This window comes from Trachurus trachurus, assembly GCF_905171665.1.
Source record: "Trachurus trachurus genome assembly, chromosome: 9".
Taxonomy (NCBI): domain Eukaryota; kingdom Metazoa; phylum Chordata; class Actinopteri; order Carangiformes; family Carangidae; genus Trachurus; species Trachurus trachurus.
This window is the reverse complement of record NC_139895.1, coordinates 6,226,604-6,242,977: the sequence shown is the minus strand read 5'-3', so window position 1 is coordinate 6,242,977 and position 16,374 is coordinate 6,226,604. Positions and strand designations below refer to the sequence as shown.

The window sequence follows — 16,374 nt, the reverse complement described above, 5'->3', positions numbered from 1 at the left end:
AAAAAAAAAAAAAAAATGGGCGGGCTCGTGAATTTTTTTGACGAACGAGCGATAAATCGCGTATCTCGCGTATCTCGCGTTTGGTCGCGCGTATAAACTCGAGCGAAAAAAAAGCGTTCCTCGTGTTTGGTGGGAAGACCCACAAGGGGCTTCCCACCAAACACGAGAAAAGGACGAAGACGCGAAGGTCCCGTCGCCATAAAAGAATCGCGTGTAGCGTCGCAAAAAAAAAAAAGTCGCGTATACCGCGTCTCGCGCCTAATCGCGTCTCGCGCCTAATCGCGTCTTTGCGTCACGGCCTTTTACACCGCGGACGTAACGAATAAACGGTTACGGTGTGAACGAACAACATAGAACAGGACCAGACGTGGCGTTGTTTCCTCTTTTCACCGACAGCTCCACTCTCCCTTACTTACACTAGAGTGCCTATAGAGAGAGTGCCTCTCTCTAGGCACTCTAACTTACACTAACTACTGTTATTGTTGAGGCCAGAGAATTGTGGGACTTGTAGTTTTTGAACGATCGCAGGTTGTGCAGGTTTTTTTTTAGGGGCAAACGCGAGTGAAATGCTCGTCCATGGTGGGCATAAGAAAATTTAAGACCTGTCTAAAATTCTTTAAGACTTGAACACAATAATTCAACAAATTTAAGACATTTTAAGGCCTAAAATTTAGATTTTCAAATTTTAGACTTTTTTAGAAGACCCCGTGGATACCCTGCAGAAATGCTAACCCAAATATTGTATTGTATTAAATTGATTATTGTTTATTAAATACAGTAATTATATATATATATTACGAGGTCACTAAACCTAAAGCACAATTTAAAATGTATAAATACAAGCGGACATCGCACCCGGAACCTTGGAGCGGTGAACTGTGTTTCTCGTCGGCTCGTTATTAATGTGACGTCATCTGGCGGTTCGAAAATTTGTAGCTTGAACAACATTAGTTAGTTTGTAGTTTTTTCTTTAATTTTTTTTGGACTTGTCCTCTGAGCAGCAGCGGTTTGTCTCTCTGTTTCTCTCTTCCGTCTGTCGGGATCAGGATGCCCGCGGAAACCATGGGACAGAAATGGGAAGTCCTGGAGGCTTTGAAGAATTCACCGAAGGGGAAAGTCACGTTCGACCCGCAATGGTCGAACCGAGGCGAGGTGAGCTAACGGCCGGTCCCCGCTGACGTCACGGCGGCTAACGGAGGAGCTAACGGCTAAGCTAAAGGCTAGGCTAACGACCGTTCACCGCTGACGGTACCGCGGCTAACGGCTAAGCTAAACCGCCGCTGCTTGTTTTTTTTCTCTAACTGAGGCAGCAAACAGCATTTATTTAAGAACAGTGTTAACCTTGATTGAAATAAAACTAATATATGAATTAAGATGTTACATTGTATAAACAAAATATACATAAATAAGCCAAGAAAACAACCATTATCAAATACAAAACACAAGTGTAGTTGCAGAAGAAAATAGATGATAAATGATGTTTTAATAAAGCACACAGTGCAGAAAAAGCTGTGAAAATGTGTTAGTGTTTATTTAAAATATACATTTACTGGGCGTTTACCTGCTGTACAGGTGAGCTGCTGCTGTAATGTTACTATCAGTTACTGTACTTTCATTTTCTTGTCAATAGATACTTAAACTGTACAACAACACAACAGACATGTTAGTTAACTTAGTAGTAATAATCATCTTTATTTGTATAACACTTATATAAAACAGTGTGACAAACTACTTGCTGGACAGAAAGATATAAATAAGATACCTTGCACTATGATCTGCCATTTTTACACTAGTCCCCACATGTCCATTTTTCCATCCACGACTCAGGCTTTATTTACACAATTTACAGTTTTATTTATCTATGTCTGTGTACAAACTGCACATATTCAGAAACTGTACAGTTTGTTTTATAGTTTTATATATATTACCTTTTTTTTCTTACCTTGTGTGCTACTGTAACAACCAAATTTCCCATGTAACGTGCAAGGTGAATAAACAGTCTCTTGTCTATAAAAAGACATATTAAGCAGATTAGAAAAACCTTTAAACTTAAAAAGGTGAAACAATAAAACAGCTGTTTGTTGCATCAGACATGTAAATATTACTAGATTAAATAGATTTCACCTTAAACAAAATGTGATACACTTAAAAATAAAACCATTTGTTTCAAGTTTAAAGTTGGCCCAAACTTTAGGATCTGTGACCCTTTATAAAAAAAAGTTATAATTAAAGCTAATAAAGTATAGTATTAGCATATAGTATATGTATAGTTTAATTAAAAGTATAATATCAGTAATTGTTTGAGTCCCAGTAATAAGGTTTCTTTCCTAATCCTTCTGCATAAGATAATGTACAAAATTAGGATATTGAACACAACACGAAAGCTACATTTGGTGTCAAATCAAATCCTTTTTTTTTTTTTTTTTAGATATTTGTTAATCTCACTCCTGGTGGTTGTTTAATGTTTATTTCTATATATTTAAGAGTCTGTGCATGAAACGTCTGTGAAACACTATCAGAGCATTGAACGTGTTTTTTGTTTGTGTGTTGTTGCAGCACATCATGGCCGGCTGTAAAGAGGCCATCAGCTTGTCCCCGAGCTCGGGCATCATCCTGGAGCGGCTGAGCTCGTCTCAGCTGCACCAGCGCTGCAGCTTCCTGGCCTCCAGCTCCGGAGACTCCAGCCCCGGCCTGTCGGACGAGACCCCGGCCTCGGGCAACGGCTCCTCCTCGGGGTCCGTCCCCGACGTCACGGCCGCCACCAAGTTCATCTCGCTGTCCACGGCTTCGTCTTTAAAGGCCGAGCGCGAGCAGGCAAGTCCAAGCTCCGATAGTAGGGACGCTCCGATCGGAAGTTTTTGGGGCCGATAACTGATCACAGGAATCCTGATCACCGATCAATGAATGGAAGGGAGAGTAGACAGTTTCGATCATCGCTTGGTCGTTGTGCAGCGTTTTTTTTTTTTACTGCTCTAGTTGTTGTTTTTTTCTAGCAGTATAGACGCTTTATAAAAAAAAAAGATGCTGTCGCTGTCATCACGTAATCAGGGTTCCCACGTGTCCTGGAAAATCGGGAAAACCTGGATAATGGTTCACCAATTTAATTTCCAGTCATGGAAAACACATGGAAAATGAGAATAAAAGTCAAATGTCCTGGAAAAGCTTTGAGTTGTCCTGGAAAATGATTTGTCACAGCTACCAGAGATATATTTGACTTTTTCATTCAAATGAGTAGGCTACTTGGCATCCTGGAAACCTGCCTGATTTTGGAGATATGCAGTGTTTGTTTGCCATTACTTTCATTATTTCCGCTACGATTGCGCACACCCCGCCCCCCGGCAGAAGTTACGATCGCGCACCCCCCCGACCGTCGAAGCTTCGATTTTGATAGATTTTATGTCCGTGAAGCTTCGATTATCAAAATATGATAATCGGGTCAGCCCTAGTATTACCGCTGCTTCATAGTCGGACAGATGCACAGTAACAGTCACCTGTTACCTGTTATCGAACCATATCGACAAGCTAACGTGTCGTTTTATGTTTATATTTTTCTCTCCTTCAGTGTCACGTTCTCACTACGCGCTGTTCTGGCTGTAAACTATCTATATATTGTCAATATCGATGCCTTTTGCGATATAAATATCTTGCATGTTCATATCTAGGTATAGATACGATAACGATAAATCATTCAGTCCTACTGGAAACACAAAACTAGTTCCATTTGATGGATCAAAACATGTGTAAAATATTTCAATAGATGAAATAGAATAAAATTTCCTTCGAGTGGATTTTTATAACGGCAAGAAAGAAAAAAATTATCATCGGTTGTTGAGTGCTCTATGTTTCACACGATCGGAGCGTCCTTATCCAATATTATGTTCTTCCATTCATTTATCACATTTTCAGGTTAAAATCTGGCAACTTAAAGGAAACAGTTCACCCAAATTCATATTTAGAGTTTAAAAATCTTAATGAAAAATCATTTTCTGACGTCTCCTTTTGTTTCTCTCTCTGATGGTTCACGTGCTACAGGTCGTTGGTGAGGAGCTGCAGGATGAAGACGACGCTGAGGCAGATTTCAACGTCGCTCCCAGTCCGACGCCTCCGCCCGCCATCTCGCTGCTGTCGCCCAAAGACATGCAGACGGCCGGCTGCATCCTCAAAGCCGAGGAGCTGTGTCGGGAGAAGGCCAAGGTCAGAGGGGACGGTGATGACACACAGCTCTGGAAAAAAATAAGAGACCACTGTCACAAATGTTTCTTAAAAGCATCTCTACATGTGTGACAGTCATTCTTTTATTTTCTTTTTTAAACATCAACACAAACACAACTCATTCTACTTAATGAGACACTGAACCACATCTGGTTTTATTAAATGATTAAATGGTTTGATTAAACATTGACATTATCCCACAAAAACTGATTTATAAACTCTTCCTGAGTTAAAATATTCTTGCTGTGTTCTTTAGGGATAAACATGAACATGTTTTCTTTGCATTATTATTATTATTCAAGGTCTGAAAAGACTTGATATTTTTTGTTATTTAGCCTAGTTTAGTCATTTTCAGCCAATAAAAGCTCTAAATGACAATATTTTTATTTCAATTTTGGGAGAAATGTTGTCGGTAGCTGATAGAATGAGACACATTTTTTTAAATTTGATTTTACTCAAACACATACCTACACTGCTCAAAAAAATAAAGGGAACACTTAAACAACACATTGTAACTCCAAGTATATCACACCTGTGTGAAATCAACCTGGGATGATAATTTTGATTTACATTGATCATTTTTATGTTATTTTGTTCTCAACACACTCTACTTTATATTGAATAACGATTTTAAACTGCAATATTTCATTAATTGAGATCTAAGATGTGTTGTTTAAGTGTTCCCTTTATTTTTTTGAGCAGTGTACCTGTATAAATAGTAAAACCAGAGAAACTGATAATTTTGGGAGTTGTCTCTTAATTTTTTTCCAGAGCTGTATATAATAATAATAATGATGATGATGATGATGATGATAATAATAATCTGAGCTGTTTGACTCTGTGGCGTCCAGGTGGCGCTGCGGCAGCGACAGGAGATGCAGGAGAAGCAGCTGGCGGCGGTGGCGAGCGCCGAGTCGGAGCAGCTGAAACGCTTCGAGGAGCTGATGGAGCTGAAGCAGCGACAGGAGAGTCAGACGATCAGGGACATGATGGACCGAGAGTGAGGATTTAAAATCTCATGGTGGTTCACTTTGCTTTAATTGTGTTAAAACGGGTTAACGACGTTTCTTCTTGTTCTGTGTTCGCCTCAGAACGAAGGAGAGCATCGGGCGCCAGGAGAAGCTGAAGGAGGAGCAGCGCCACAGGATGAAGGTACCAAACTTCTCCATGAACCAGGAAGTTTGGTTTTTATCAGCTGCACATGCGTCATAAACAATAACACGTCACTTTGAAACACTGAATATTGATGATTTTCAGCCAATTATAGAGCATTACAATAACAATCTAACAAATAATAAATAAAGAAAAAGTAAATATTATTATAAAAGCATTTATTAAACTAGTCAAAGCCGACTTTATTGTCAATACCGCTATATATATTTGTTTGAGTAAAATTAACACTTTTGTTTTATTATATCTGCCTTTGTCCGAATGTCAAAAACGTAAAGCCGGTTTTGCTCTTCTGGTGGAATTTTATGTTTACCTTTCCATGGTTTCGGGAGTCGCGGTAAAATTTATTTATTGGTATAAAATGACAACTGGGGAAAAATAATAAAAAAGTTCCAGTGTTTTCAGACCTCGAATAATAATAATAACGCCAAGAAAACAAATTCATTTTTATTTTTAAAACAACACAACACTCACTTTTAACTTGGGAAGAGTTCAGAAATCAACATAGGTGGAAAAACCCCAAGTAGTTTTTATAATCTTCATTAAATCCGATGTGGTTCAGGTGCTTCAGAGCAGTAGTACGTATAATGTATTGAGTTTCAGTTTTCCATCTTTTGAAAACATTTAAATGTGTTTTTCCTTTGTCCCAGAAGAAAAGAAAGTGTGTCTTGTCAGATTCCTCTTTTCTTTCTTTCTTTCTTTCTTTCTTTCTTTCTTTCTTTCTTTCTTTTTCTCTTTCTTTCCTTCTCTCTTTCCTTCTTTCTCTCTTTCTTTCTTTCCTCTTTCTTTCCTTCTTTCTTTCCTTCTTTCTCTCTTTCTTTCCTTCTCTTTTTCCTCTTTCCTTCTTCCTCTTTCTTTCTTTCTCTCTTTCCTTCTTTCTCTCTTTCGTTCCTCTGTCTTACTTTCTTTCTTTCTTTCTCTCTTTCTTTCTTTCTTTCTTTCTTTCTTTCTTTTCTTAAAGAAATAAAGTCTTGTCAGTTCTTCCATGCTTTATGCCAAAGCAGAAAATTAAATGATGTTTCATTTAATCACATCCCATAATTTGTCACCCCGTCGTTCGTCGTCCTTCTTCTCCGTTCTCCAGAAATGTAGCTACAATATTTCCAAAGATTCACACCAGTGGGCTAGTACTTTGATTAAAAAAAGTAACATTCTTCAGTCTCAGAACAAATATTTGTGTATTTCTGGTGTTAACAAAAAAGTTGAGTTTCAGTTTTCCGTAACTTTTCCTTTGTCCCAGATCTTGAACCTGCGGCTGCGTGAGGCGGAGCAGCAGCGCGTCCGGGAGGCGGAGCTGGAGCGGCAGCGGCAGGCCGAGGGCCGCGAGCGGCTGCGGAGCCTCAACACCGTCCAGGAGGAAATCCTGCAGCTCAACCAGCTGCTGGAGCCCAGCGTCGCCACGCCGACGCACAGCCAGCTGCCCGCCGCCACGCTCAGCGCCTTCAGCGCCCGCGGCAACCAGCTGTGCTCCCAGGTGTCCGAGGTGGTGAGGAAGACGGCCGAGGTCAGTACGGGGTTCTCTCTCTCTCTTTCTTTCTTTCTTTCTTTCTTTCTTTCTTTCTTTCTTTCTTTCTTTCCTTCTTTTTTTCATTCCTTCTTTTTCTCTCTTTCCTCTTTCTCTGTTTCTTTCCTCTTTCTTTCTTTCCTTCTTTCCTCTGTCCTTCTTTCTTTCCTTCTTCTTTCTTTTTCTCTCTCTCTCTCTTTCTTTCTTTCCTTCTTCTTTCTTTTTCTCTTTCTTTCTTTCCTTCTTTCTTTCTTTCTTTCTTTCTTTCTTTCTTTCTTTCCTTCCTTCTTTCTGAATCTCTTTCCTCCTTTCTCTCTTTCTTTCTTTCCTCTTTCTTTCTGAATCTCTTTCCTCCTGTCTTTCTTTCTTTCTTTCTTTCTTTCTTTCTTTCTTTCTTTCCTTCTCTCTTTCCCTCTTTCCTCTTTCTTTCTTTCTTTCTTTCTTTCTTTCTTTCTTTCCTCCTTTCTCTCCTTCTTTCTTTCATCTTTCTTTCTGAATCTCTTTCTTTCCTTCTCTCTTTCCCTCTTTCCTCTTTCTTTCTTTCTTTCTTTCTTTCTGAATCTCTTTCCTCCTTTCTCTCTTTCTTTCTGAATCTCTTTCTTTCCTTCTTTCTTTCTTTCTTTCCTTCTTTCTCTCTTTCGTTCCTCTGTCTTTCTTTCTTTCCTCTTTCTTTCTTTTTTTTCCTCAAAGAAAGAAAGTGTGTCTTGTCAGTTCTTCCATGATTTATGAAGTTTCAGACATCCCATAATTTGTCACCGTGCTGTAAATCTTGACCCCGTCGTTCTTCTCCGTTCTCCTCCGTGGTCTCCAGGGCGAGTTCCCCAGCGTGGAGGACATGACGTCGGCGGAGCGAGCGCTGCACGAGATGCGGACGCTGATCCGCCTGATGCAGGAGGAGGCGACGAAGGTGCAGGAGAAGAAGAAGAGGGAGGTGGAGGAGGAGGAGGCGCGCAGGAAGCAGGCGGAGCTGCAGGTGCAGCAGGAGGCGCAGAAGAAGGCCGCGCAGTCGGCCAAGGAGAAGGCGCAGAGGAAAGGTGAGAGAGGAGGAGAAGGAGAAGTTGTTTCTGTTTTGTAATTTTTACTTTGTTGATTTTTAAACTTGGTTCATCATTTGTCCAAAATAATTTGTTATTTCAAGTCTCTAATCAACTTCCTTCCCTCCAGCCAACCCTGAACCAGTCTAAGAAACTGAAAATAAAGACAATAACTTACATTTACGTACTGTATATCCCTATTTATAACTAAATAAATAGGAGTGGAAAAAAGTATATACTGTATATATTTCATACCAAGGCAACTCAATGTGCTTTTCATGAAGATGAAACGTATAGCGTATATTCTATTGTTTTAGACATTGTAGGATACATTTGATCTATTTTATCTATCTAAAACATTATAAAAGAACAGCATAAAAACAAACGATTTTTAGAAAATTAAAAAAAAAAGTAAACATAAAACAGAGTTAAAAGCGAGAGCAAAGAAGAATAAAAAAGTAGAAGAAAAGAAAATAGTTCAAGTTTAAAATACATTACGATAATATATGAAATATAGAAAAGCAGCAAATGTTGAGATCTGAGCAGAGTGAGTAAAAAAAGAGACAGAAAACTGTTGATTTTAATTTCCTGGTGCTCGATGAACAATTTTCAACGTCACCTCGAACTGAGGTAGTGATGCGTTCAGGTGTCGGTCGAACTGTAACAGCAGGAAAAACCTGTAGGACAGAAAAAGGACTTTTAAACCTAATTTAAGATATTTTTGTTGTTAAATATGTAAAAGTCATTATTATTATTATTATTATATTATTATTACGTTATAATGAATCATAGTCAGTGTTATTAACCTGTGGTCGTGTGGTTGTTTGCTGCAGGTTTGCAGAACAGCGCCGAGGACTGGACGCTGAAGTGGCTGAAGGAGCTGCAGGACTCGGCCAATCAGTGCGCTCGGTCCTTCGAAGAGCTCAACTCCCCCAAAGACACTCAGGTGACAAATTGAGAAATCTGATCTCAAATTTGAGAATCCGCCAGTCGTCTGAACATCCTGAGGTTCGGTACCGTGCACTCACCTCTCTTTCTCTCTCCCTCTCTCTCTCCGTTCAGACCAAGAAGTTGAAGCTGGAGCTGCAGAAAGCCGCCAGCATCCCCGTCAGCCAGATCGCCAGCAACTCCGGCTCGCAGCTCCGAGAAATCTTCGACAAGATCGACAAGCTGCTGTCGGGGCGGGCGGTGGTGTCGGGCGGCCGCTCCGTCTCCACCTCCCAGCATCCTCAGGGGCTCGACTTCGTCTGCTACAAACTGGCCGAGAAGTTCGTGGTGAGTCGGTTTAGTTTGATTTTATGAGATGATGAAGCCACCGCAGGTTTTTTATTATATAATTAGATGATTTAGCAAAGAAAAAGTCATTTTTTCAGCTTTTTCCCCCACATTTTACTGCTTTTTGTCCCAATTGAATCACACTGCAAAAACTCAAAATCTTACCAAGAATATTTGTCTTATTTCTAGTCAAAACAAATCTCATTATACTTAAAATAAGCAATCAAGCATATTTTCTCTTGAAATCATCTGATAGTTGAGCAAGTTTTTCTTTCTTATTACAAGCACACAGAAAATTTGCTTTCACTGGTAGATTTTTCTACTTATTTCAAGTGAAAATTTGTTTGAAACAAGTGACGCGTCTTATTTTAAGTGGAAAGAGATTAGTTTTGACCAGAAATGAAACATTTTGACAAGAAATAAGACAAATATTCTTAGAAAGAATTTGAGTTTTTGCAGTGCATTAACTGAGTTTATTAATCAGTCAATTAAAAAAGAGAGAAGAGACAGTTTTCAGCCCAACAGTGTAAATACTGCTGCCAAAATCAAATTTATTTTCATTAGAGATGAATCTGACAATGTTTTTTTTAGATTAACTGTTTGATTTGTAAATTGAAAAGCCAGAAAAGATGTTAAAGATCCAAGATCAAACATTGAGACGTATAAAACTTGACTGTAGATTTAGATCAAAATTTCACAAACGTTTTCAAAGTTTAAAATCTCTGAAACAATTTTACACTTTTATAAAGGTTTGTTGACATTTTACTTTTGAGAAATTTAAACTTTTTGGCATTTTTAACTCGTTTCCCATCAGTTTAAGGCGACGTCATCTGCTCTTTAGTTTTCTCCGTGTAAAACCATATTGATCATGACACAACCTGAACCAACCCAAGTGAACTCTGAACTCCTCTGGGCAGAAACAAGGAGAGGAGGAGGTGGCGTCGCATCACGAAGCCGCCTTCCCCATCGCCGTGGTGGCGTCCGGCGTGTGGGAGCTGCACCCCCGGGTGGGCGACCTCATCCTCGCCCACCTGCACAAGAAATGTCCCTACGCCGTCCCGCACTACCCGCCGATGAAGGACGGCACCGCTGTGGAGGAATACCAGAGGTGAGAGACTCGATGTTTTATGTTTTCATCGCTCGTACAAAGTTAAAGGATAATTACAGTTTTTTACAATCTGGACCTTATTTCTAGCATAAAATACGATCATTGACTCACCCAGATAACTTTGGTGTCATTACAAGTCGTAATGCCGTGTATATCCATATAATGGAGTCTACATGGCAGCAGAATGTAGCCTCTAAATAACACATTATCCGCAGCGAAACTCGTTCATTTCACCAATATTTAGTTCTGATAGGCTAGTGCTATTCCCCTCTGAGTCCGGGGTTAGCTGTTATCAACATCCCGGGTCTGTAGGTTGACCTACTGACCTCTGACCTGGATGATGTCATCTCCGACCGCTGCCCAGCTCATTCTGATAATAATCATTCTGCTTCGGCATTTGGGTCCATTTTTATCTCAACTAGCCGGAGCTTTAGTGAGTCCAGGTTGAGGAGAGGAAGCCTGTGGAAGCTGAACTTCGTCCAGCTGCTCATTTTGTTCTGACAAGTCAGAAACGGACCATAGCGTTAGCGGTAGCAACAAGTCGCGCCGTGCAGCGGTCGGAGATGACATCATCCAGGTCAGAGGTTTGTAGTCAACCTACAGGCGCAGGATGTTGATAACAGCTAACCCCGGACTCAGAGGGGAATAGCACCAGCATATCATAACTAAATATTGGTGAAATGAACGAGTTTTGCGGCGGATAATGTGTTATTTAGAGGCTGCGCTGCGGTGCCCCGTGTACTCGCATTATACGGATATACGCGGCTCTCGGCTGCAGCTAATTTCGTCGGAACGACTTGTAATGACACCAAAGTTATCTGGGTGAGTCAATGATCGTATTTTATGCTATAAATAAGGTCCAGGTTGTAAAAAACGGACAATTCCTGTCAAATTCAATATATAAATACTCCGTCATCCTCTGATTTTTATTTATTTTTTTAAATATTCTTTCTCTCTGTATTTTTTTCTCTTTTTAAATATTTTCTTGTCGTTGTTGTTCTTGTTTTGCACATATTTGTAAATAAAAGTACTTGCTGACGTCCTGTCACTTTCCTCCAGGATCCTCGGTTACCGTGTCGACGACTCCGGGGTTGAAGGTCAGGACAGTTTCCTGAAGCGGATGTCGGGGATGATCCGTCTGTACGCCGCCGTCATCCAGCTGCGGTGGCCGTACGGCTCCAAGCAGGGGGTAAAAACACCTAAACTTTATCTCTTTATTCATCTTCTTGTAGTCTTGTTTTTAAACTTTATTTGGAAAAAAGCAACATTAAAGTGTTAAAAAACCTGTTTGAACTCGTTGCAGTCGGTTCCTCACGGCCTGAACCACGGCTGGCGCTGGTTGGCCCAGATGTTGAACATGGAGCCGCTGGCCGACATCACGGCCACGCTGCTGTTCGACTTCCTGGAGGTGAGTCAGTCAGTCAGTCAGCTGGTCCTGTTTAATGTTTTTATTATTTATGGGTCAATTAAAGGTGAGACCCGTATTTCTCCATAAAAATCGTGACTATACAGGAAAATAAATCTGGACTCAAATGTGGAATAAATGTGATTTATTTAAGCCTGTGAATATTCTCATTTGTCCAGGTCATAGTTATCTCAAGGAAATGTAAATTGAATGCAACTGGACTTGGTTAAATTGATTTATTTAATTGTTTGTGATGCAACAATGTGTTTCTTGACAAATTTAACATAATTTGTCACATTGTTTTGAAGGAAAGCTAAGTGCTTTTATCTTTTAAATCCTGCTCAGTGCTGCCAAATGCATTAAAAGTTAAATATAGAAGTGAAGAGTTCATTTGCAAAAGCAGATAAATGCCATTTTGAAAAAATAAAATAAAATAAATTATATATATATATATATATATATATATATATATATATATATATATATATATATATATATATATATATATATATATATATATATATATATATATATATATATTAATGTTTTCAGAAGAAAGTTCACTTAAATCCACTGTAGGTGGATAAAATATTTATTTTTTTATAATTCTTTTGTGTTTACACCATTTGATATTTTCAGGACATTCAGTCTGATTTTGTTAGAAAATATTTCAAATGTCATAAAACCAACACGAAAACAAAATGTACATTTATACAAATCTGCCACATGCTTTTAAAACAATTATGTATTTATTTATTTTCATTTTCTTTAAAAATGTGTATTTGTTACTGACCCTTAAATGAATTTATTTTGTAAATAAAGTTTTAATTTTCTAAATAAGACCACAATGATCTGAAAATACTTTCACAGTTCAGTTGTTTGTGACTCAGATCTGGTTGTCGTTGTTTGTCTCCGTCAGGTTTGTGGAAACGCGCTGATGAGTCGGTACAAGGTTCAGTTCTGGAAGCTCATCCTGCTGCTGAAGGACGAATACTTCCCCAGGTACAAACACACACACACACACACACACACACACACACACACACACACACACACACACACACACACACACAGAGGTCCTGTAGCGGAGCAGCAACATCTGTCTCCAGATGTGTAACCCAGTCGTGTCTCCTCCAGGATCGAGGCGGTGACCAGCAGCGGACAGATGGGCTCCGTCATCAGACTCAAACAGTTTCTAGAGGTGAGACGCTGGAGAACGACGGCGCGAATGAATTAATGAATGAATGAATGAATGAAAGTTTATTTGAACACAGAATAAAACAACAAAACTTAACAATTATTTATGTTCAAAAGGAGCAGGAAGAAGCCAAACGCTTACTAGATCCCACCCCCTGCAATGTTAAGTTATGTTAAGTTTCCAAACGTCAAAAACATAAGCCGGTTTTTCTCTTCCGGTGGAACTGTATGTTCACGTTTCCATGGTTTCAGTAGTTGTCATAGTTGCTGTAAAACGCATGGATCTATTAACGCTGGCTTTTAACAATGGATGTCCATTTGTGTGATATCCATTGTTAAAAGCCGGCGTGATGATCCATGCGTTTTATAGATTTTAATTGAAGAAAAAAAAAAAAAAAAAAGATCCATGCGTTAACGGCGACTACTGAAACTATGGAAACGTAAACATACAATTCCACCGGAAGAGAAAAACCGGCTTATGTTTTTGACGTTCGGAAAAAGGTGGATACCATAATGAGATATAAAATAGTAACAATAGAATGATAATAAATAGACATCTATCCATCCATCGTTCTATCTATTCATCTATAGGTACTATCCAATTTGTGAATTAATTCTTTGTAACAAGGGGTAGACCATATAAGTTCGCTTCTTTCTGCCCCCTTTCATTCAAGAGTTACAGTATTGTCACTGTTTATTTTATTTTTTGTTTTTATGCTTGATAAATGAATAATAAGAAATAAATAAACTAAACTAAAACTAAAAATCTATCTATCTAGAGCAGTGGTTCCCAAACTTTTTTGTCTTGCGTACCCCCTGAGCCTTTTTGCCATACCACAAGTACCCCCTCTCTCTTACGTGTTGATGATTCTCCAAAAGTGGTCATATAGAACGCAACACAACTGATTATGAAATGAAAATCATTTCAATTTCTCTGTTCAATTTGTACAAAGACATTTTACACATATTCTCCTGCATTTTAGTTGTTTCTGGCTGTTGTGGTGTTTGTTGTGGTCAAATGTGTCTTCACAGAGTTGTAGGATTGTCACAAACTAAAATTTCAAACTCAATACCAATACCCAGGAAAATATTGAATATGACATCATATTCACTACAGCAGCAGTGCCTCCCAGCTTATTATTGTTCCATTATTTTATTTTTATTCTAATCAAAAGGACTTATAACAGATGTTTTTTTTGTTTTTCTTATTAAATGAAAAGCTAACTAAGAGTTGTGCAATTCCAGCGTGTTGCTATTGTTTCATTACATTCATTAGAATGCCTCTCCTTTCCTCTGACGGGTGGGGCTCCCCCCTCCCTCCTCCCTCACAACACACACACGTGCAGGCAGACAGCGGAGAAAAAGAGAGGAGACGAGAGAGGAGTGTTGCCGTTAATTTCGCCGTTTTAAACTCTTACGGCTAAATTCACCCTACGTGTGTCTAGTTCTGTGTAACTCTGTTACTCACTCAGGTCCAAACGCTCTGGACGCTGCCCGCTCTGCTCTGCTCTGCCTGTCGAGTGCGCGCGCGTCGGGCGCTGTGCGGGCGCGCTGTTAATATCGATACTTTTAGAAACCAGTCATGTATCCAGATGCGCCGTTTTGCATCGATACTATTGACAACTATACAAAGCTGTGCTGCAGGTTGTTGTCTTCTGGGGGGAACTAGTTGTGGCGCACGTATCATTTCAGTAATGGGCTTCTGAAGTGACTCGGAATATCGACTTATCATCTTAGTAATAAATTAATTAATGTTTCTACGTACCCCTGCAATGTGCTCACGTACCCCTAGGGGTACGCGTACCACACTTTGGGAACCACTGATCTAGAGCAGTGGGGGGGGTATGATGTCATTGTTTCACAAAAGATTTGGGTGTCTAGTCTACACTCGGCCGGCGTTCTCAGATTTTCCCACTTTGCGACCTGTTTCCAAAAAATCCAGTTTTCACCTCAAGATGACGCCGAACGACAAAATACTAATGCAGATTCATTACACCTGTGTCCATCTGGACCGGCTCTACGGATGACTACTGCTGTCTCATGATGTCTAACGTTGTCTGTTGTTTTCTAACGATAGCGTTTGATTTGTTTTGTCTTCCATCCTCCCTTCCTTCTCCTCCTCCTTCTTCCTTCTTCTCCTTCTCTCTCCAGACGTCGCTGCAGAGCCGACAGATCAGTCCGCCCAAAGGTCAGCTCACCTCCGCGTTCTGGAGGTCGTGAGGGACGAGGACAACGCTTCACTTTTAGATGAGGAGACGTTTTAAACTAACAAGATAAATTATCCATCGGAGGAGAAAAAAACAAAACCAAACCAAAAACACTGACATCCGTCCTCCCAACATCTGTCCAGATGGATCGCTGGGTGTGACCTCGTCCAGATGTGTTGGTCGTGGTGGATGATTTCCTGCTTCGTAGTTCATGTGGAGAAAAAAAAGATCGATCCAGTCGATGATAAAAAAATGCAATAATGACGCTGAAGTGCCTCCGAGATCAGAGAGTTTATTAAAGCTGCTTGTTCCAGTTTTGCTCTTAGTTAGTTGCGTTTCCTGGGACTGAAAAGGGGGCGGGGCTTTTTATTGTCTCATGATGACATCATCACTGAACCTCAGACGGTCGCTGTTCAAAATCACAACTCGTGTCGATGGATCGATGGATTTGAAATGTTTTGCTATTTATTTATTTTTTTTAATGAATCCACCATGTGGAAGTCGAGACTTTGTGGGTTTAATGAGCTTTCGTCGTCGTCGAATCACTGTCAATAAAGTTACGAAGCTGTTGGAACTCTGACGGTCGTCGTTTTTTTTTTTTTCCCTTTAAAACTGAAGCTTTAATGTGAAATTCATCACGATTCATGTCGTTCCAGTTCTGACGATAACGTGGAATAAAACTGGACAGAAACCAGAACCAATGTTTCTGTAAAACTCCATCAAATGTCTGAAATAAAATCTCATCGACACTTAACTGTTTTGATTTGTGTGTATTTTTCTTTATTAACCTCCACTAAATTGTTTAGAAGGAGAAAAACTAAGGCGTTAATCAATATAATAAAAGTCTATAATGTGTTTAATGGTGTTTTTCACACTTGAATGAGTTTTATTTCTGTACCTATAAAGACTGATATCCCATTTCTCAGGGTTTAGGTAGAAGCTAACAAACTTAACATACTAATACTCATCACAAAACAAAATACACAAGAATAAAGCACAAAAATTTGAAATTAATTGTATCTATAAACTTGTGTTTCTCATCACAACAAAATAAAAAATAGCCAGAACAAATGTTGTTTCTGTATAAATCCATCAAATGTTCGAAATAAAACCTCATCAACACTTTAATGGAAAGTTTTGATTTGTGCAAACACGTTTAATGATGATTCAGTAGCCTTTTCTTAACAGGGTATCCACAGGGTCTTAAAAACTCTAAAATTTCAAAATCAAAATTTTAGGCCTTAAAAAGTCTTGAATTCATT

At 39.4% G+C, this 16,374-nt stretch overlaps 1 protein-coding gene across 1 annotated transcript; it reads left to right on the top strand.

The window, feature by feature from the left end:
- The first annotated feature begins 909 nt into the window (after window positions 1-909).
- gle1 (GLE1 RNA export mediator) lies at window positions 910-15,866 on the top strand. The gene is made up of 15 exons (XM_083979833.1): window positions 910-1,152; window positions 2,557-2,814; window positions 4,033-4,194; window positions 5,064-5,212; window positions 5,304-5,364; window positions 6,623-6,886; window positions 7,698-7,920; window positions 8,754-8,866; window positions 8,983-9,195; window positions 10,113-10,303; window positions 11,363-11,492; window positions 11,607-11,711; window positions 12,628-12,710; window positions 12,846-12,909; window positions 15,057-15,866. The coding sequence occupies exons 1-15, from the start codon at window positions 1,048-1,050 to the stop codon at window positions 15,123-15,125; spliced, it is 2,190 nt and encodes a 729-aa protein (XP_083835959.1). The 5' UTR covers window positions 910-1,047; the 3' UTR covers window positions 15,126-15,866.
- The last annotated feature ends 508 nt before the right edge of the window (window positions 15,867-16,374 follow it).